The sequence below is a fragment of the Neomonachus schauinslandi genome, chromosome 14 (genome assembly GCF_002201575.2).
Source record: "Neomonachus schauinslandi chromosome 14, ASM220157v2, whole genome shotgun sequence".
Lineage (NCBI taxonomy): Eukaryota > Metazoa > Chordata > Mammalia > Carnivora > Phocidae > Neomonachus > Neomonachus schauinslandi.
This window is the reverse complement of record NC_058416.1, coordinates 39982808-40005047: the sequence shown is the minus strand read 5'-3', so window position 1 is coordinate 40005047 and position 22240 is coordinate 39982808. Positions and strand designations below refer to the sequence as shown.

General features: G+C 39.8%; 1 protein-coding gene across 1 annotated transcript in view; it reads left to right on the top strand.

Annotated features, from left to right (window-relative positions):
- The window catches only part of RNF125 (ring finger protein 125), a 36818-nt gene extending 16114 nt beyond the window's left edge, over positions 1 to 20704 (top strand). Inside the window, exons 2-6 of the mRNA XM_021686285.2 lie at positions 658 to 811; positions 5654 to 5748; positions 8080 to 8170; positions 16319 to 16426; positions 19839 to 20704. Coding sequence (XP_021541960.1) covers positions 658 to 811; positions 5654 to 5748; positions 8080 to 8170; positions 16319 to 16426; positions 19839 to 19925 — 535 coding nt within the window. The 3' untranslated portion in view covers positions 19926 to 20704. The remainder of the gene's footprint in view (positions 1 to 657; positions 812 to 5653; positions 5749 to 8079; positions 8171 to 16318; positions 16427 to 19838) is intronic.
- The last annotated feature ends 1536 nt before the right edge of the window (positions 20705 to 22240 follow it).

Genomic DNA, 22240 nt, shown 5'->3' with positions numbered 1-22240 from the left:
CTTTTGTGTGCACTTAGCCTTCAACAGCTCCTATAAATAGGTCCAGATTTTCTGTGAATTCTATTGGTTATGTTAAGATTTTATTATGATCATCTTTAAATAAGCCAGAGAATAAATTTCTTGACCTGGAGGACATTCCTAATAGTGCTCATTTTGATTAGATAATTTTCTATACCCGGGGATGACATTAAAATTATTTTGTAAGGCTGATCACGTGCATGGTATTTTGCCTCCTGGATTTCTTGCTATATTCTTATCTCACATACAAAATCCCGCAGAGCAAAGACCTATTCCCGCGCCCCTCCCCCCCCACATTTGGGGTAAAATAGGATTAGAGAAAAGAAAGAACACATTAGCTATCCTTTGGGTTCTAGTTTTAATTCGGCTTACAGGAATACTCTTTTCACCACTTTGTGCCCTTATGTTCAAATGCACGCAGTGCGTGTAGCGAGAACGTGTGACTCCAATGCAGTCTTACTGGGAAGGTAAGAAGCTCTCTGCCCAGTAGAGGATGCAAATGCACTTCTAACTTGGCAGTACAGCTAGCTCCTAGTGGACAAGGTGTCGTTAAAATACACTTTACACAGAGGAACACACAGCGCTGGCTCCCTTATACCTTAAAAGGAAAATAACGTATTCTTGGTTTGTTTGGGGCAGATTCTGCCGTTCCTGTATCGCTACCAGTCTAAAGAACAATAAATGGACCTGTCCTTATTGCCGGGCCTATCTTCCTTCAGAAGGAGTTCCAGCCACCGATGTAGCCAAAAGAATGAAATCTGAGTACCAGAACTGCACCGAGTGTGACACCCCGGTATGTGGCCTCTCTCTGTGCTCACGGTTACTGGCTTAGACCGCCGAGAAAATTGTCACGCGGCCAATCATTTCACCCGTGCCTCTGACTTCATCCTACCGGGTCTTTCTGAAGTTTACTGTCCCCGCCTCTCCCCTGCCTTTTCTCCAATTTCCTATGTGTAGGCTCTGGTGAACTTGGCCCCCGACTCCTACCGTCTCATTTTTCAGACAAATGCTTTCACCGACCACCTCCCTCTCCTCCCTTCCCATCACTCCCGTGACCACCCCCTCCTGTTATGTGGCCTCCATTCCCGCTACTCTTGCAGCCCACCCATGAATAGCTTTATTTTTAAATCCAGTGGCATAATTCCTCCTGTATTCTGGACTTTGCAGTATTTCTCTCTGGTGATCCTGTGTCCCTTGTTGCAGGTTTCCTCCTTTGATGCTGTACTAGCCTGGTTAGATCATGTGAAGTCTTGCAGGCCGTGGAAAAGAGTCTAGATTTTATCCTAAACGCAATAGTGAGTCATGGGAAGAGTGTACTCCTTTGATCGGGTTTATATATCTATTTTTTTTAAAGATTTTATTTATTTATTTGAGAGAGAGAATGAGAGAGAGAGAGCAGGAGAGGGGGGAGGGTCAGAGGGAGAAGCAGACCCCCCGCCGGGCTGGGAGCCCGATGTGGGACTCGATCCCGGGACTCCAGGATCATGACCTGAGCCGAAGGCAGTCGCTTAACCAACTGAGCCACCCAGGCGCCCCAAAGATTTTATTTATTTATTTGAGAGACAGAATGAGAGAGAGAGAGAACACATGAGAGGGGATAGGGTCAGAGGACGAAGCAGACTCCCTGTCGAGCAGGGAGCCCGATGCGGGACTCGATCCCGGGACTCCAGGATCATGACCTGAGCCGAAGGCAGTCGCCTAACCAACTGAGCCACCCAGGCGCCCTATGTATCTATTTTTAAAGATTTTATTTATTTATTTGAGAGAGCGCACAAGCTGGGGGGGGGAGGGGCTGAGGGAGAGGGAGAAGCAGACTTCCTTGCTGAGCAGGGAGCACCATGTGGGGCTCGATCCCAGGACCCTGGGATCATGACCTGAGCCAAAGGCAGATGCTTAACCATCTAAGCCACCCAGGCGCCCCAGATCGGGTTTATATTTTTAAGATAACTACTCTCTCATGTGAGTGGAGAACGGCTTGGAGGGGGCAAGAGCAGAATTGGTGGAGCCAGTTCAGTGCCTATTGGGATGGGTCAGGTAAGGAAGCTGGATTAGGGTGAGAGCATTAGACAGGGAATAAGAGTTTGTTTCAAGGGGCACTTAGGAGAGCGAATTGAAGGAAATTGGTACCAGACTGGATGTGGGGCTGAATGAGAGTATAAAGTGTCAAAAATACCTCCTGGGTTTCTGATGTGCGTAGGTAGGTGTAGGTGAGGGTGCTGCTACGGGGAGCAGATTTGGAGAAGAATCCACAAAGTTTTAAATATGTTAACGTTTGAACTACTAAGGGGAAGATACTATTATACAGAGTCTAGAGTAATCAAAGGAGAGATTATGTGCTAAGGGTCTGAATTTTTTGAGAGAACCTTTTTTTTTTTAATTTTTATTTATTTTATTTATTTATTTGAGAGAGAGAGAGAAACAGCATGAGAGGGGAGAGGGTCAGAGGGAGAAGCAGGCTCCCCGCTGAGCCGGGAGCCCGATGCGGGACTCGATCCTAGGACCCTGGGATCATGACCTGAGCCGAAGGCAGTCGCTTAACCAACTGAGCCACCCAGGCGCCCTTGAGAGAACCTTTCTTGATTGTTAATCTACATTATAGCCTGTTATGCTTTCTGAGTACCCTGCGCTTTCTCTTTGTACTGTTTATCACCATTTGGAATTATGCTTTTGTGATTTTTAAATGTACCTCAGTTATCCCCACCAGAGTTAAGTTCTGTGAGGTTAAGGACTATGTCTGTTTTATTGGCGACTGTGTGTGTACCCAGCACTTTGAAGTGACTGGAACTGAGTTAGTGCTTAATATATTTTTTGAATATTTAAGACTCAATAACCTACTCATGGCTGTCTGACTACAAAATTTATACATGATCTTTGGAGTCAGACTTCCTGGGGTCACATGGGCATTCTCTCACTCATTATTTGTGATGTGGGGACGTTATTATCTAAGTTTTTGCTCATGTTTTTGTAAAATGAGGAAAAAGATAGCATTCATGTCACAGAATGGTGAATAGCTGTAAGGGAAAATGATAAAATATATATGGCTTTTGGCACTGTCTGGAACATGGCAAATGCTCAGAATAATAGTTTTTTACATTCGTAATAATAGATTATTACTTATTTTTACTTTGATATTTTTTGTCATCATATAAAATTCAACATGCACAAAGTCAAACTCACCCTAGTATTCTGTCATCCAGTTTTTTTTTTAATCCCACTTCTGGTGTCTGTCAGAAACAAGAACATTCTCTCAATTATCCTGGCTAGAAATCCCCTTCCTTTTTTCACCCTGATCATTCACAAATATTTTGATTTTTCCTTTGATGTATTTCTTATATCTGTCTCTTCCTTTTTATGTTCTTCTTCTTGCCAGGAATATTGCCATTCCTTCTAGAATCATTTTAAGACTCTCCTTATTCTTCAGAGTCCCAGCCAGATCTCCATTCCACGAGGCCTGGCCTTAGTATTGCAGTTTCATATCTACTTGTCCAGGTGTGGTTTTTTCCCCCTCTATTAGATGATAAACAGCTTTAGAGCAAGCACAGTGGCTTATGTTTCTTCTGCCATCTCTCACAGTGTCTTACATAATTTTGTGTCTAGACACTCCATGAATTTATCAATTCATTTGTCAGTATACGGTCCCCACATTTCTAATTTGTATCAAGAATGCTTGTCTTTGGGGCACCTGGGTGGCTCAGTCATTAAGCGTCTGCCTTCAGCTCAGGTCATGATCCCAGGGTCCCAGGATCGAGCCCCACATCGGGCTCCCTGCTCAGCGGGAAGCCTGCTTCTCCCTCTCCCACTCCCCCTGCTCGTGTTCCCTCTCTCGCTGTGTCTCTCTCTGTCAAATAAATAAATAAAATCTTTAGAAAAAAGAAAAAGAATGCTTATCTTTGTTGTTCAAGGAATACAAAGAGGAAGAAAGAAACTTTTAAGAAAAGTAATAAAGAGATGTGAGAGAATTGATGTGAAAAGTTGGATATGAAAGCTTGGGACAACTGTGTTTTAAGACAGCTACCTCGATGGGTCCTAGGTGGATATGGGTAAAACAGATTTGTTTTCACTTTTCCACTTGCTTTTATTTTTGTCCTTTGTTAAGCAATCGTAACAGTTTCCTTGACGGGGTAGATTTCATGTTTGAGGTTTAACTTCCGTAGCTCGAGCAAAACGAAGCAAGGTCGACCACCTTACCACAGCTATACAAAGCTTCCTTTGGTGCAAGATCTTATCAGAGTTTCTAATGAAACATTTAGTAGCATGTGTGTTATGGAGCCACAGATCCCTCATGGTTAGGATCTCTGAATGTATATCTGGAGGAACAAGGGCTCTTTATTCTGCCTTGGTAAAAATGGACTGTAAGAGCTGTCTTTTATGTTTGCTCTTAATCGGGCCATTAAGTATACTGTGTATTGTGGATTCACTTAATACTGTTGGATATATTATAAAACCGTAGTATTTATATCTTTCCCTGAGGCACAGGACTTCCTTTTACTTACTATGGCCATCTTTAAAATTAAAATCCATCTATTGGTTCTTTTTATCTCTCTTGTTTTCCTTTCCCTATGTCTCTTCTTACGTTTTTTTCCCCCCCCTCCATCTTGCTTGCACTCTTTCCTCTCCCCTTTATCTATCTCACTTCTTACCATCACCAGCTTAAGTAATGGTGTCCAAAAAAAGTAAATTTGAGTTAATATGTCTTTCCACTTTATTTGTTGTTGTTGTTGTTGTTAAAGATTTTATTTCTTTATTTGAAGAGAGCACAAGCAGAGGGGAGGGGCAGAGGGAGAGGGAGAAGCAGGCTCCCCACTGAGCAGGGAGCCCAACGTGGGACTCGATCTCAGCACCCTGGGATCATGACCTGAGCCGAAGGCAGATGCCCAGTGACTGAGCCACCCAGGCACCCCGTCTTTCCACGTTAAAAAAACATATGCTTTCCAGGGGTGCCTGGGTGGCTCAGTCGGTTAAGCATCTGACTCGTGATTTTGGCTCAGGTCATGATCTCAGGGTCCTAGGATCGAGCCCTGCATCAGGCGCTGTGCTCAGCATGGAGTCAGCTTGAGGATTCTCTCTCCCTCTCCCTTTGCCCCTTCCCTTGCTCACTCGCATGTGTGTGCTCACTCTCTCAAATAAATAAGTAAATAAATATTTAAAAAATAAAAGTAAAGGGCGCCTGGGTGGCTCAGTTGGTTAAGCGACTGCCTTCGGCTCAGGTCATGATCCTGGAGTCCCGGGATCGAGTCCCGCATCGGGCTCCCTGCTCGGCAGGGAGCCTGCTTCTCCCTCTGACCCTCCCCCCTCTCATGTGCTCTCTGTCTCTCTCATTCTCTCCGTCTCAAATAAATAAATAAAATCTTAAAAAAAAAAAAAAATAAAAGTAAAATAAAAAATATATGCTTTCTAGAAGAACAAACTCAAGAACTCAACATTTGGGTCTTCTAAGTATTAGAGACATTTGTAAAGTGTTATTCTTGATAATGCCTTAACTTTGTTGTACTCTTGTCATGAATACATCCTTTTAATCAGCTGACCCATTGCTATGACCTTATTTGCAATAATGAAAGTAATAAAGCTGGATCACATAAGACTTCATTGAGCCCCTTTTCAACAGGGACTTTATTTTGAATTTGCTTTTATATAGGTTTGCCTCAGCGAAATGAGGGCACACATAAGATCTTGTGAGAAGTATATAGATAAGTATGGACCGCTGCAGGAACTTGGGGAGACGGCAACCAGGTTTGTTTTGACACAATGTAATTGAATGTTAAACTTGATATGCCTGTAAAGAAGTTAATAGGCTGGAAAGGTTAACCTTCTTATTGTGAAAATATGTATGGAGTTGTGTTCAGGCTCTGAACCATAACACCTATTATTGGTAGTCATTTGTTAATGGCAATAATTATGAAAGAATTTTGCTTTCTCTACTTGAAAAATGTTGCATAAGGGGAACTGAGTATTGGAGAGATTGGGAGAACTTGCCCAGACAAGTTTGTATTAAGGAAGATCCAAAAATAGAATGTGGAACTGTTCAAGTTCCACAAGGCTCTGCTTTCTGACTAATGGCTTGAAGTAGGTCCTGGTTCAGAGCCTCTTTCTTTTCACCATTCCACTGCCACTGCTCAGTGCCCCAGCTCATTTCCTCTGGTTTTGCTGGTTTGGCTTTAGAAGGTAGGAAGTGACATCTCAGTATATAGTCTGACAAGGAAGAACAGGCCTGGGCCAGACATCCTAAACCCGATACATTTTTGGTGGGTAATCTTTTATGGGGCTGGAGGATGGGTGGAGGTGGTAGTAGGGGCAATGGAGAATATTGACCATTATTTGTTGTTCCTTAAAAAAAAAAAAAAAAGATGAAATGAAATGAATCTGGGCATGACCTATCCTGTAATTACAAAGTTTGGAGTCTCTCTCTCCCAACAAAATAAGGAAATGATTTGTGTTTCCCTGCATAGGCTAATGGCTTGGAAACCATTAGTGGTATTCTGTAAGAGTGTGATATTTTTTCTCTATCCTAAAGGAAAATGTTAGTCTTACTTATTTTAAGAAAATACACTCGGGTGCCTGGGTGGCTCAGTTGGTTAAGCGACTGCCTTCGGCTCAGGTCATGATCCTGGAGTCCCAGGATCGAGTGCTGCATCGGGCTCCCCGCTCAGCAGGGAGTCTGCTTCTCCCTCTGACCCTCCCCCCTCTCCTGCTCTCTCTCTCTCATTCTCTCTCTCAAATAAATAAATAAAATCTTTTTAAAAAAAGAAAATACACTCAAAGCTTAAATTTCCTAACCTGAAAGTCTAAATGATTGCCCTGCTTCCTTTTGTTTTACCAGATATTGCTTTGCAAATGTATCCATTATTGTAGGATTAGTTTTATACCGTGATGTTATAAATTTTAAATGAGGATTTTAGCTCAAAGCAGAGTATGAATTCTGTTAGATTGGCTGCAAGGACCAATAAGAAGGAAGGATAATAAATGGGTTAAGAAAAGGTATGGGTTTGACTGCGAGGTTGATAGGCTTTATGAAAATTTAAAAATATATGCGAGCTAATTTAAATTAAATAATTAGAATTAAATAATAAAGAATTAAAATAACAGAAAATGAGGAGGGTTGTTGATTAATCAGTCTTACAGGATAGATTGATACTTGCATTTAAGATAGAAATCTTTGCTTTATAAAAGAACTTATTACTACATAATTGAAATTTTAAAAATTCTTATACAGGGAGCTTATCTGGAGTACAAGTGTCAGGGAACAGGAAGTTGTATCTATGATAGAAAGTGAGCAAAAAATTCCAAGCCTCCATATTGTCCCTATGAGTTTAAGGGCAGCACTGTCCAATAGAAGACATTGGTAATTTTATATTTTCTCGTAGCCACACTAAAAAAGTAAAAAGAAACAGTGAAATTAATTTTTAGTATATTTAACCAAAGCTAGCTTAAATATTATTATTTGAACATGTAATCGATATCAACATTATTGAGATATTTCACCTTTTTTTAAATATTAAGCCTTTGAAACCCAGTGTGCATTTTGTACTTCCAGCATAACTCAATTTCGATAGCCACGTTCCAAGCGCCAGTAGACATATATGGCTCCTAGCTTGGGTAGTGGACAGCACAACCTAAGGGACAAATACTCCTTAAATATACCAGTAGTTACATATGCTGGTGGAGTTGGAGAACAAGTAACACCCAGTTATGGGTCCTGAATTAGGAAAGCGGGGAAGAAAAAGAAACAGGACAAAGTAACCCAGGGACAGCTGGGTGATGTGATCCCCCCAGTTTCTCAGTTAATGGGTGCTCAGATTGCACTTCTTTTCCAAAGAGAAGAAAGTGCTTTGTGTTCATTATATATAACTGTTTCTCTGCCGTGTCCCTATGAGGATACTTTCTTTTCTCCGCTCTATCCCTATGAGGATACTTACTTTCTCATCTGACCATTATCAGGATCGAAAAATAATGTCAAATCAGGAAGAATGAGGGCTGGGAACTAGACCCGCCTACATTCTATTTTTTAACCTCTAGTTAAATGCCAACGACTTTAGTAACTTTTGTATTCTATGCAATTTCCAGGTGTGTGTGTCCATTTTGTCAGAGGGAATTGGATGAAGACAGCTTGCTGGATCACTGCATTACTCATCACAGATCAGAAAGGAGATCTGTGGTAAGCAATTTCATTACTATTTCTGCAGTGTCTGCATTTAATATACACTAGAAATCCATTTAATAGGCTTCTATTTATAGATATATTATAAAGGATAGTTTATGTCAAGGTTGTGATAATTCCGTGACTATTAACAATATGTGAAAGTGTTGAATTGGGGCGCCTGGGTGGCTCAGTTGGTTAAGCGACTGCCTTCGGCTCAGGTCATGATCCTGGAGTCCCTGGATCGAGTCCCGCATCAGGCTCCCTGCTCGGCGGGGAGTCTGCTTCTCCCTCTGACCCTCCCCACTCTCATGTGCTCTCTCTCATTCTCTCTCTCTCAAATAAATAAATAAAATCTTTAAAAAAAAAAAGAAAGTGTTGAATTGAAAGCGGTAAGAATTACTAATGTGCAATCATTCTTTCATTTATGAACTTAGACATTCTCTCTTACACATAATTATGGGCATAATCAACTAAGAAGATCAAAAACACATAGCTAAGATCCAACTCTAGCATACTAACTGTGGTCACATCCTAAGTGAAAAACATTTTTTAGTAATGCAAATAGGGTTATCATGACAATTTACTAGAAATGAAAAGTAGAAAGTTATTCATCTTTTTTAGTCTATTGTTTATTTCATAGTCTGAGTATTTATCCATATGCTTGCACATTAAATATACATATTGCTCATCATTTCCTAGGTTCATTGTGATGCTTCCTTTTTTTTTTCTTTTCAGCCTGGCATTTTAGTTCTACTTTGCCGTGTGGCTTTGATAATTTTCATTTTTTTATAGTTGTGAGGGAAAGCAGGGTGGTGCTGGGTACCTCCTCATTTACTTAGCCATTTTACTATTTTTTGTACACTTGTTACCAATTTTAGGATTTGAATTCATATTGTACATTTGAACTTTTCCTTCTATTGGATTTTTTCCTAAGAGGAAATTCCTTAGATTTATCTTCTGGGACCAAGAAAGTGCAAACTTTTTAATAGCTCTTGAAATATACTTCTAAATGCATTCCAAAAAGGTTGACTCAATTTATATCTGTGTCCACAATTTAGGAGTAAACCACTTTCACCTTAACCTGGCTAATATTGGGTGCATTTATTTTAAAATTAAAGTAAGAGGCTTAGCAGATATAAAATGATACCTCGAAGATTATTCTGAATTTTATTTTAGTTTTATGGTATAAATATGTATATGTATATATTTTTATATATGTATGTATATGTGTGTATATATTTATATACACAAACATATATGTGTATGTGTGTCGTTTACTTAGATAGGAGTCTTGGTGTGTTTTTTTTGTTTTGTTTTGTTTAAAGATTTTATTTATTCATTTGAGACACAGAGATAGAGAGAGAGCATGAGCAGGGGGAGAGGGAGAAGCAGGCTCCCCACTGAGCCAGGAGCCCGACGCGGGGCTCGATCCCAGGACCCTGGGATCATGACCTGAGCTGAAGGCAGACACTTAACCGACTGAGCCACCCAGGTGCCCCAGGAGTTTTGGTTTTTTAAATTTGAGTTTTAAGCATTTTTTTTTTCCTATAAAATCCTCTTGGAAAGTGATGAGATTGAAACATAGTTATATTGGATAGATAGATATAGATAGATATTTACAAACAAGGATAGTTCTCACAACAATCATAGAAGATAGGGGCGCCTGGGTGGCTCAGTTGGTTAAGCGACTGCCTTCGGCTCAGGTCATGATCCTGGAGTCCCGGGATCGAGTCCCGCATCGGGCTCCCTGCTCGGCAGGGAGTCTGCTTCGTCCTCTGACCTTATCCCCTCTCATGTGTTCTCTCTCACTCATTCTCTCTCTCAAATAAATAAATAAAATCTTTAAAAAAAAAAAACAATTGTAGAAGATAGGTGTGATTACTTCCATTTTACAAATAATAAATTGAGGCTGAGAGAGGTTACCTAAGTCTTGTAAGGTCACCAGCTGTTAAGTAGCTGAGCCACAATTCGAACACAATAGTCCAGCTCCAGAGCATGGTGAACCCCTGAGCTCTACTAGCAAGTTCACAAGAGAAGCCGCACAGTAGAGTCAAAGTATTTGTTATTGATCCTAATGGTTTAGGGGTTTTGGTTCTTGGAATGGCTTGATATGTGTTGGGAGAGCAGGGGAGATTATCATGGGCTTTTACTGCTCTAGTTGTTCTGTTTTATGTTGGGTCTCTGGGGAGCTAGAGGAAGTTAGAAGGAAGAGTTAGGATGGCATAATAATAGCGACCATTTACCCAATTCTAAGTGCTTCTTTGCCTCCTAGCAACTGTCAGAAGGTATTATCCACACAACCTGCGCCCTAACCACTAGTACCCAGTGCTAGGAGTACCCAGTGCTTCTCTGGCTGGAGGAACACCAGGTGCTTTGGAGCATGGTCTTGGGCTGCATCATAGCAGCACTCTGGGGCAGGTCATGTGCCGGTCTGTCCATTGGTACTGTGTACCTGCTCCAGCAGAAATCCAGGCCCCATGCTGCTCAGTTTGGCCATCAGATTGAAGGTGGCTCGTGGAAGCTAGGTCTTGCTTGATTTAGAGGTAATAGAAGGAACTGAAGAAAGTGGATCTAAGGGCAGAAATAAACCAGGAATGGTGGGATCAGATTGCCCATAGAATCAATAGTCAAAAACCTAGGCTTTGGAGGAGATGAACTTTGGTACCAATCCCAGCAAATCCCACCAATGTCTTTGCCTCTGTTTCCTCATTTGTAAAATGGGGATGATAATGCTAATGATCCCATTTTCACAGGGTAGCAGTAAATGAGTCAGGTGATGATGGTGGGTTACTACCGCTTTTGCAACTACATAAAACCAAGGCTATTGGAGACTTTGAGGAAGCCATGTACTCTCGCAGTTGGGGAACCCAAGCCAGAAGGGTGGGGGAGTGAAGTGGTGAATTTCCAAAGACCAGGATGCTATCGTGGCCTTGAGGCAGGAGCAGATTGTTCACAAAATCCGTGGTTCTGTAATACATGAGGGCTGTCTAGAGGTGCTCTCTGGAACAGAATACCTTCAGTTTTCCTGTTAATGTTTCATGCTTGAGTAGAAACTCGAGCCACGTGTCACTCTGAAGGATCTAGAACGACTAGAATCCAGGATACACGCTTTGGTTATGAAACGGCAGGAAGTAGATAGATACTGTGGCATATTTGGGGTTCACATGCTTAGGAATGCCCAATGGGGGCATGCTGGTGAAAATACCCCAGGTGAAGTCCTAAGTCCAAGGCTGATTCTGGGTTGGTGTGGAAATTAGCAAGGAATTATTGCTTTGAGGGGCTGGGTTGTTGGGTTTGCTTACAGATAAGATCAGTGACCTCATCTGACTTAATGTGGTGTAAGAAGTTTCATGGCAGTTAGAGATTTGAGCAAATGATTCTGCCTTCTAGATAAAATTAGATAATTCAGAAATCGAACCACGAGCCACTAATCCTTTCTTTCTGAGTTGCTCAAGACTGGGGTAGTAGATTAAGAACACCAAGAAATTGTGACTTTTCTTACATGCAGCTTTAAGAACTGACAGCTCCTTTTTGTCACATAGTAATTATATTCTGCCATGTTGTATTTTTTTAAAAATATTTATTTATTTTAGAGAGAGAGAGCACTCGTGGGAGCAGGGGGGAGGGGCAGGCAGAGGGAGAGGGAAGAGAGAGAGTCAGACTCCTCCCTGAGCTCCGAGCCTACACAACATGGGGCTTGATCCCAAGATCCCGAGATCATGACCTAAGCCGAAATTGGGAGTTGGAGGCTTAACCAACTGAGCCATCCAGGCGCCCCTGCCATGTTTTATTTTTTGAAAATTTGCCTCTGTGGAATATTAAACTCAAAGGAGGCCAGTGACATAAGCAGCATGCTTCAGATTGAATTGAGAGACCACTTTTGAGAGAAATTTGGTATTTTGTTTTGGAAAGGGAAGATGTTTCAGCAAGAGCCACACTTTCTGGCTATTCTCTCTGCCCAGAGTGCTCTTTCTTTCAGTGGTTGGCTCATATTTATCCTTTAGAACTCTGCTTAAATCTTTCTTCCTCAAGGAATCCCTCCCTGACATCCAAATTACTTTCAGCTCTTGCTTTCCTCCCCTCTTTTTTTCTCATTTATCACAATTTGTAATTGTGGGTTCGTTTCAGGTCTGTCTCTCCCTGTAAGGTATCAGGCTCATGGGGCGCCTGGGTGGCTCAGTTGGTTAAGCGACTGCCTTCGGCTCAGGTCATGATCCTGGAGTCCCGGGATCGAGTCCCGCATCGGGCTCCCTGCTCGGCAGGGAGTCTGCTTCTCCCTCTGACCCTCCCCCCCTCTCATGTGCTCTCTCTCTCTCATTCTCTCTCTCAAATAAATAAATAAAATCTTTAAAAAAAAAAAGGTATCAGGCTCATGAAGTCATGGAACTTCTTTGTTCAACACTGCCTGCCCACCTCTTGGCAGAGAACCTAGCGCATAGGAGGATATGGTGATTATGAAAAATAAGATATTAAAGGAAAACATAATTCCATTCACCCAGATTCAAAGGTTCCAGTAGTCTCTTATTTTCTGCCTTGCTCCCGAGATTCATTCCTTAAGGGAAGGAACAGGACTTTTATTGGTTTGGAACATAAACTGTGGTGACTAGAGCCGGAGCCACCTGCCCCACAGTGGTTTATTTCTGTCGGTATTTAGAATATCTGTGACTCGACTGGGCAGTGGGAGTGTATGTGCATAAATGTTTTGGAAGGAAGAAAAAAATCTTTATTAAATTTGCTTACAGACTCTTGCTAAATTAGATGTGCAATCTGGCACCTTAATTTTGGTTACATATTTGCCTGTAATTATTTTCAGTGCATGTCTCTTTTCTCTTTTTTTGGATTCAGGAATTTTAAATTTCTTTCCCAAATGGCACTTGCCATCAGATAGTTGCTGTGGAGGTTAATCTAAACCACAGATAGAACTGGGTGTCCCTTGTAATAGATGTTCTGAAGGATTGAAGTTGGTGGTAACTTCTGATATGGTGGCTGTTTTCACCCATGGAGTTCACCATCAGATAAAGTCCATATTGAGATGAGGTCAGCATCTTTTGAATATACACTGTGCATTGATTGATTCCTAATATGAGTATCATGGCCTGGGAGCATTGCATGGAGGTGCATAATAAAGGATGAGCTGATGTTAGCAAATTGGCAACGTTAGTGAGAGTATAGGTAACAGGTACTTGGCGATGATTAGTCAGCCCCCTACCATTTCTTTCTCCTCCTATTCTTACCCTCTCCTCCCTCAGGTCAGATCCCTCACTTTAGGACACAAAATAAACCCTTAGAGTAGTATAGATGTTCACCTGTTGTTTTCCAATGTCCTTCCGGAAGAAATCTCTTGAGTTACACAACTAAATATGTACAGCAGAAGACCGAAGTCTCCACTAGCTCCTATCAACATCAGACTAAAAACAAAAACTAGTTTGCTTAAAGTTCCAGGTTTTCTGTATCTTTCTCCTTCACTAGATCTGGAATCTCCTTCATAGTTGGGTCAGGGCTTAGCATCTCTGTACCTCTGACTCTTGACATGGGGCCTACAGAAATCATAGTAGGTGCTCAAATAAATATCTATTGAGCAGAACTGGTCCCAACTTATCCTTCCAAACTCATCTCCTACCACTTCCCTCAACATGCCCTACCTTCAGCTTCCCAGAGCTTTTCCCATTCCCTAAGCAGGCCTGTCCTTTGTGCATTGATTTCTCTGCCTGTGATGCTCCTCACTCTGGCAGTGCTGGCTCCTTCTTTAAGACTCATTTCAGTTACCAGCAGCTTAGCTGAAGCCTCTCCTGATTTGCTGGGCAAAATTAATGATTCCCTTTTTAGGTCTTGAACTGCCTTTTTGAGTATAACACTTGACTATATGTTGTAACATCTTGGGTCTAGCACTTGCTTTGCAGTATTGAAAGTATCTGCTTACGTGATAACAATAGCAACCATTTATCATTTGTGCCAAGGACTGAGCTAATATAATGACTGAGCTTCATAATGTTAAATGACACCTTTTAAATATACAAACAGCTCTGCAAATCAGCTAATTCTCATTTTGCAGGATAAGATTAATTACTTGCCAAGGCTAAGTCAGTGAGAGGCAGAGATGAAATTGGAAACTGTTTTCCAGGTACTGGGCATGCAGGAGCGAATAGGAGACATGGAGTTTCTTCCTCATGGAGCTCCAACTATTCACGAACAAGGATCAAATAGTAGTAAATACGTGGTGTTTATCAAATGCCTAGTATGTACCTGGCACATGGAGGACATTCTCTCTAAACATCATAGCTACTCTACAAGTTAGGTGGTGATATCTCCACTTGACCGAAGAGGGAAGTTCATGTGCTGAAGGTCAGTCACACAGCTTGGCAGAGCTGGTGCTGGGATTTGAAGGCTCCCCGACTTTACAGGCCATGCAACACAACTGTATCTTCACTGGTTTCCATATTCCAGGTGCCCAGCACATAGTAGAGGTACTGTAAAGAGTACTGAGTGAACAAATTTCTATAGCTAGTGTCTCTTCTTTCACATCACAAAAAAATTAATGTTGCTTTTTTGTTCAGGTATTTCTTGGTCTCAGCTATGTTCTCATTACTACACAGGTGTCTATCTTGGGATAGCCAGTGTTGCCAAGTAACCAAGATAGCTAGAGCATTAGAAAATCATAAATGACTATAAAGCGATAATAACTGAAATGATGTAATTTTATTAAAAATAAGACATATTAATGGACTAGAGCAAAATTCAGAAGTTAAACTGTGTATAGATATTGAGCATACTGAAACTGAAACCCCCCCTAAAACAGTAAGAACTACATAAGACCTCATTTAAATTTAAAGCAAGATGTTACCATCCAAACAGAGAAATTAAGCACTGTTATAATATGAAAAGAATATCGAATTGTCTATTAGGAGGCCTAGATCCCAGTTCTGATACTTACAGTGGTATAATTTTTTTTTTTTTAAGATTTTATTTATTTGAGACAGAGAGAATGAGAGAGAGAGAGCACATGAGAGGGGGGAGGGTCAGAGGGAGAAGCAGGCTCCTTGCTGAGCAGGGAGCCCGATGCGGGACTCGATCCAGGGACTCCAGGATCATGACCTGAGCCGAAGGCAGTCACTTAACCAACTGAGCCCCCCAGGCGCCCTACAGTGGTATAAATTTAAGCTAATTTTTTTTCCTTTCTGAAATTGAGTTCATGAAAGAAATAGGACAATAATTAATTCACTAGGTTGTTGTGAGGGTCAAATAAGAATACTACCTAATTTAATGCCTGACACATACCTGGCCCTCAGTAATGATTCTGCATCTCATATTTTAAAAAATGAAAACGTGAAGAAATAGATTTTTAAAAACCCTAGGATAAATTGTAATAAAGCAGTAAAAAAAAAAAAATGTAATAAAGTAGTGTATTTTTTTTTAAAGATTTTATTAGAGAGAGAGCACACGTGCATTGGGGGTAGGGGCAAAGGGAGAGGGAGAGGGAGAAGCAGACTCCCCACCAAGCAAGGAGCCCGACATGGGGCTCGATCCCAGGGCCCTGAGATCATGATCTGAGCCGAAGGCAGACGGTTAACCAACTGAGCCACCCAGGTGCCCTCTTTCTTTATCATATACTACTTTAGGGGTATATGTTACACACAAACCCAAAAAACTGAGTTCGTGCAAAAACTGGTAAAATCTAAGTAAGGCTTGTAGTCTAGTTAATTGCCAATTTCCTAGTTTCGATAATGTACTGCAGTTTATAAGGTATTACCACTGGGGAAGCTGGGTGATGGAGTCATGGGACCTCTTGCATTATTTTTGTAATTTCTCATGAGTTTACAAATACTTGAAAATGAAAAAGGTTATTTTTTAAAGCCATTAAGTATTTCAAGAGGGAGGCAACTAATTAAATAAATTATGCTACATCTACTAACTGCAATATTGTTTAAATAATAGATTGATAAATATGAAATAAATAGCTATACTGTTAAGTACAGGAAATGCATATGAAGAAATAAATGCAATTTTATTTGGTTAATATTTATGCAGTTTTTAAATATTATGCTGAGGAATGGCCAATAGATTCATAAAGTTAAAATTCACTTGTTGAATGGTTATTTAATTTTTTAATTTTGACACTGATTATTTTAAATTCTTTCTTGAACTCCTGATTTTTTTTATTTCCAGTTCTGTCCACTTTGCCGTTTACTACCTAATGAGAATCCAGGAAGCTTTAGTGGCAGTTTAATAAGACATTTGCAAGTCAGTCACACTTTGTTTTATGATGATTTCATAGTAAGTATATTTTTTTTACTTTTACATTATGTTTCTATGTGACATGTGTTAAGCTTACCTTTTTAAATATAAGCGAATAAAATATAAATATAGCAGGAAAAAATGTGTATGGACCTGAAGTTAAGTATCAGCAGTAAGTAGGAAATTATAAGAATAACAATGTTTACAAACCTGACTATTGATATTATCTGCCTTAGGCAAAATTATTTTCTTTGTGATCTAGATAGTCATTGTATAAGGTACTAGATTTCACTTTCGAATTATTTTCATTTCTACTCTAGTCCCCTCCCTATATATAGTTTTAATTTTTATGAAGCTTAAAACTTACGTAGCTGAAATGAGATGAAATCACATCAGTAATGAAGTGGCCCAGAGTTTGTTCTGCATCCTGTTGCCATTACAGCATATTGAATGGCTAATAACAGTTACGTGGTAAGACACGCAGGCCTCAGGCGCCTGGGTGGCTCAGTCGTTAAGCGTCTGCCTTCGGCTCAGGTCATGATCCCGGGGTCCTGGGATCGAGTCCCGCGTTGGGCTCCCAGCTCAGCTGAAAGCCTGCTTCTCCCTCTCCCCCTGCTTGTGTTCCCTCTCTCGTTGTGTCTCTCTCTGTCAAATAAATAAAATCTTAAAAAAAAAAAGAATCCGGGCACCTGGGTGGCTCAGTCATTAAGCATCTGCGTTCGGCTCAGGTCATGATCTCAGGGTCCTGGGATCAAGTCCCGCATTGGGCTCCCCGCTCAGCGGGAAGCCTGCCTCTCCCTCTCCCACTCCCCCTGCTTGTGTTCCTGCTCTAGCTATCTCTCTCTCTGTCAAATAAATAAATAAAATCTTTAAAAAAAAAAAAAAGACACACAGGCCTCATGTTTTATTTAAACTCCATGAGACACGAAACTCATGTCTATTGCACGTTTTTTTTTTTTAAACATGACATGTCCTTTTTTTTTTTTTTAAGATTTTATTTATTTATTCATGAGAGACAGAGAGAGAGAGAGGCAGAGGGAGAAGCAGGCTCCCAAGGAGCAGGGAGCCCGATGCGGGACTCGATCCCAGGACCCTGAGATCATGACCTGAGCCGAAGGAGACGCTTAACCATCTGAGCCACCCAGGCGCCCTCTATTGCACGTTTTTAAACTGAAAAAATTGTATTATGAAAAATTATAAACATATACAAAAGCAGACAAAACACTACCACGGACCCCCATATTATCAGTAACTACCCATCAATAACTACCAACTAATGGCCAATCTCATTATATTAAGCATTTTTTCTTTCCATTTTATTGAGAAATAATTGACATGTAGCACTGTGTAAGTTTAAGGTATACAGTATAATGACTTGACTTATATAGTGTGACATGATCACCACAATAATTTTAGTTAACATCCATCGTCTCCTATAGATACCAAAAAAAATTTTTTTTGTGATGAGAACTTTTAGGATTTACTCTCTTATCAGCTTTCAAATATACCATACATTAGTGTTAACTGTAGTCTTCATGTTGTACATTATATCCCCAGTATTTAATTAACTTATAAGGGGAAGTTTGTACCTTTTGACCCCCTTCCTCCCATTCCCCCTCCCACAACCCAATAATTTTTTGGGGGGGGGATGGAAGAAAAGTTAGATGTAGTATGAATAGTTCTAACTTATGACTGTATTTCCCATGATCAGGAATGAGAATAACAAGCGAAAAGTTAATGTAGCCTTTGTTCTGCTTTGCTCCACGTGTTGCCATGTGAGGGTAATGTGTTATCTCCTGAGTCCCTTTGAGCAAAGGGGTATTGCCTATTATGGAAGGAAAATCCCTCATAGCCATGTTGTGAAGTAGTATATTTTACTGTTACCGCTATCTAAATACATGAAATGTTAAGGGCTAAATTTAACTTTGCATATAGTTTTCACATGATTTTTGACTGCTGTCTTTTTGCAATTTCAAGATAGAAATTAGTAATTGTTGAAGATCGTCCTTTGAAAATGTTCTCCCTGCTTTCTGATCTGCCCACTATGGTTATCCAGATTCAACACAAGGAGCTTGGGTTCTGACCTGGGTTTGAGTAACAGCTCTGTCTCAGTCCCAGCTCTGTTAAATACCACTGAGCCTGTCTGTTCATGTGTTAAGTGAGGAGATTAAAAGCACTTCGTGCCCAAAGCTCTTGTTGAGGATTAAATGCAATAGTGCGTGTAAAGTGATTTGCACAGTTTGGGCAAGGATGTTAGGCCATCTGGAGATGGGGAGAGGATAAATGGAGGTACCAGGACCACTTGAAAAGTTGAGAGGGCTCCAACACTCAAATAATGTCTTTTCTGGCCCTCTAAAGCACACAGGGCCTCAACAGAGGCTGGTTCTGGTCTCTTTCTTCTCAATTTTTTACAACACATAGGGCTTCCTCTTTACCTTAGCTCCATAAGATGTTCTAAAAACCAGGTTGATTTCATATCTGTCCTGGCTATTCATGTTCAGTCCATTCTTCTCAAGATTTTCCAAAGTATGATCCAGGGCTGGTCAGGAGGAAGCAAGAGTGATGAGAGTACTTTCAGCCCACTCAAAACTGTATCCTTGGATGTGGAAGTGAGGTGGAAGCCATATTATTTGTTTTGACTTTGGTTTCCCAAGCTGCGAAGTATTATACTGTGCACTTTAAGTATATTATCTCATTTTATTCCTACAGCAACTTGTGTGAAGTGAGTGTTGTGTTATTATCCTCACTTAGCTATGAAACATCTGAAGCTCAAAGGTTAATTGCCAAAGAAAAAGCCAGGATTCAGTCCAGATCTTGTGCTCTTCTGGGCTTTATGGCTTTCCTTTGGATTTTGTTGATTTGCCTTTATGCTTTCAGAATGGATTTCCAAGAGAGACTTTACTTTTTTTTTTTTTCGATTTATTGCAGAAGAGGAGATGGATTGCAGAGGATAGGGCTCTTAATAGTTTTTGTTTTATTTACAGAATGTGCTGACTTAAAGTTTTGAAAGCCATTTTGACCATAGCGGGGCAGGGAGAAAGAGAGTTTTGTGTTCAATATATTTTTCAGAAATAGATACTCAATAGTGCTGCTGAGATTGGTGATTTCTAGGGGAATGTCTAGACTTTAATCCATATTACATGTTTTTTTGGAAAATAGCACCCTCACCACAATTTATAAGGTTGACTAAAATTACTAATTTAAATTCCAAATCAGACTATTTTACTATGACAATAACTAGTCAATCGTTAGGCAGTAAAATTAAATTGAAAATGCACAGGCCCCAAAACAGAAGTCCTGGCGTTTATGGACAGTTTTTGTGGAAACTTAGGTCACTAAATTCAGGGCTCTACTTTCCTGCAAAATGGGGCACTGCTTTGACCCGTTTCCTCCAGTTGCTGAAAACTATCATCTCTGATTATATGTTTCTAATTATTTTTCTTTATTGTAGGATTTTAATATAATTGAGGAAGCTCTTATCCGAAGGGTCTTAGACCGGTCACTTCTGGAATACGTGAATCACTCAAACACCACATAATTTAATTAAGAGGAAAGGGAAGGAGACCATAGAATTGCACCATTTGTTAAGATGCTGCTTGAACAATTGGAGGGCAATTGTAAATGTTCGATGGGCAAAAATGTACAACACTGTTATACATTTGTCCATGTTTATTGTTATATTGTCTTTTAAAACTGCTTTCATTTTGATGGCTTAAATCTGTTTTACATTCTTGAGTTTTTTAGACACTTAACAACAAAAAATAGTCTCCATCAGCCATTAATATATGGAAGAGAACATCAGGCAGGATATGTGGGTGAAGGATCTTTATTTGCAAATTGGATGATATTATGTGTAATGCTACATATTAATAACTACTATCATGGTTGAGCAAGATAACTAATCTTTGTTTTATCTAAAAAGATGGAGAGTGAAACCAAGTGTGGACATTCAAGGAAATATGAAATCTGTTGTAGTGCTCATCTAATCTCTAATAGAATAATATGAGTAGCCTGGTATTGGAGTAGGAGAGGAAAATTTTGGAAGTCAACAAAGTCCACTTAACCAAATTGTAAAATATAATACTGTAACAAAATAAATTTTGTGTTAGGGATGTATACTTAATTCTTTGACTTTTTATAACTATGCACAATAAGAATTTAATATTATATTTTTCAAATATTTGTAGCTTATTATTTAGAAATATTTCTATAATATAGGCAATTTTCTTAAGAACCTTCAGCTGATATTTATAGTAGAAGTGTTCACATCCATAATTTTTAGTGGAAAACGCCAAGGGCTTTGCTTTTTTTTACTTTTTTCCTTTAGAAAAAATACAAAATATAAATACTGAAAACCAAACAAAATGTAGCTTTTTACATCATTATAAGGAAACACTGTTTTAGAACTCCGCCAGCCATTCTGGTTGTCCTCTGTGTGTCCAGTCACAGTTACCAACCATCTTCCCAAATTCCACAGAAGTAACTAACCACTACAGTGATACCCATTATAATCACTTCCTTGCATTTCTTTATTATTACCCAAGTGTGTATCTGTACACACTGTATTTTAATCTTATCCATTTAAAATTGTTTTATTGGCTACATCTTTTAAATCTATAGGTTCTCCCTTCTTTCTTTTCCTTAGAATTTACTAAAGAACTTGATCTCATGGCCTATAGAGTTTCCCACAATCCGTATTTTGCTGATTGTGTACTCATGGCGCAATTCAGCACATTCCTCTTTCCTCTGGATATTGACACATGGATCCAGATGTTTGAATAGGCTCAGGTTCAGTCCTTTTTGGCAAGACTATAGGTCATGGTGTGTTCTTTCATCAGAGGGCACACAATATCTGGTTCTCTCTATTTGTGATGTCAGCTGAAATTGATAATACTAGATCCATTGATTTATTGTGAAGTAGAGGATATTCTAAATCTATCATTTCTCTTTCATTTATTAACTGGGACATTTTTATAAAGAGATGTTTCCCCAGATATACTATTTGGTTAACCACTGGTCAAGTTTGTACAGGAAAGGGAAGGTAAATATTTGTATTTTCCTTTCATGTACTAATTTTCAAGATAATAAACTTGTTTCCTATTACCTTCCAGAGATCACTTCCTTTTTTCGGTATTATGAACTCATGGGTTCAAACATATTTGATAGGCTTCAACCCATTTAAAATATTACCTTATTGAAGTTCAAATTGTCCCACCTTTGGCCTTTGGGAGCCTCACCAAGTTGCCTCTGAGTCATTTTGACATTACACTAGCTGTCTGTATTAGCTTCCTTGCTATCTCAGAAGACAAGATATTCCAGGCCCAACTTGTGTGTTTCCTGCCCCAGACCTGGAATGAGCCATTTCTCTAAGAAGCCTGGCTACTTTTAGTGAGAAATGGTATTGCAAAACCATAATCAAGGCTCTAAGGATGCTCATTGCTATTACATTGGCCATTGTTTCTAGGAGAGAGCTAGAAATCTCTATTTTTTTAATAAGATAAAACACTTCGTGAGTTTATTGTGAAACTTCCAAATCAAATTGAGTACTACAGACTTTTTACTTAATCCTTTCTATTACAACTATATTTCCATTTTCTATACTGAGAATCCTGGTTTTCAAGGACACAAGGCATGATAGAGTTAGAATATCCCACAATTATTCATTTCCTTTATTTACCGTACACATGCAGCAGCCTCAGAATAACAATGCTAATATGACTACCACCGATACGATTACTGAAACAATTAAATTTTTTTCATTTGCTCTTCCCATTCTCTCTCTATTTTTAAAAGTTATACTATATCAGGATTTCCACAAAATACTGGTATAACATACTATACTCTCTCCCTTCT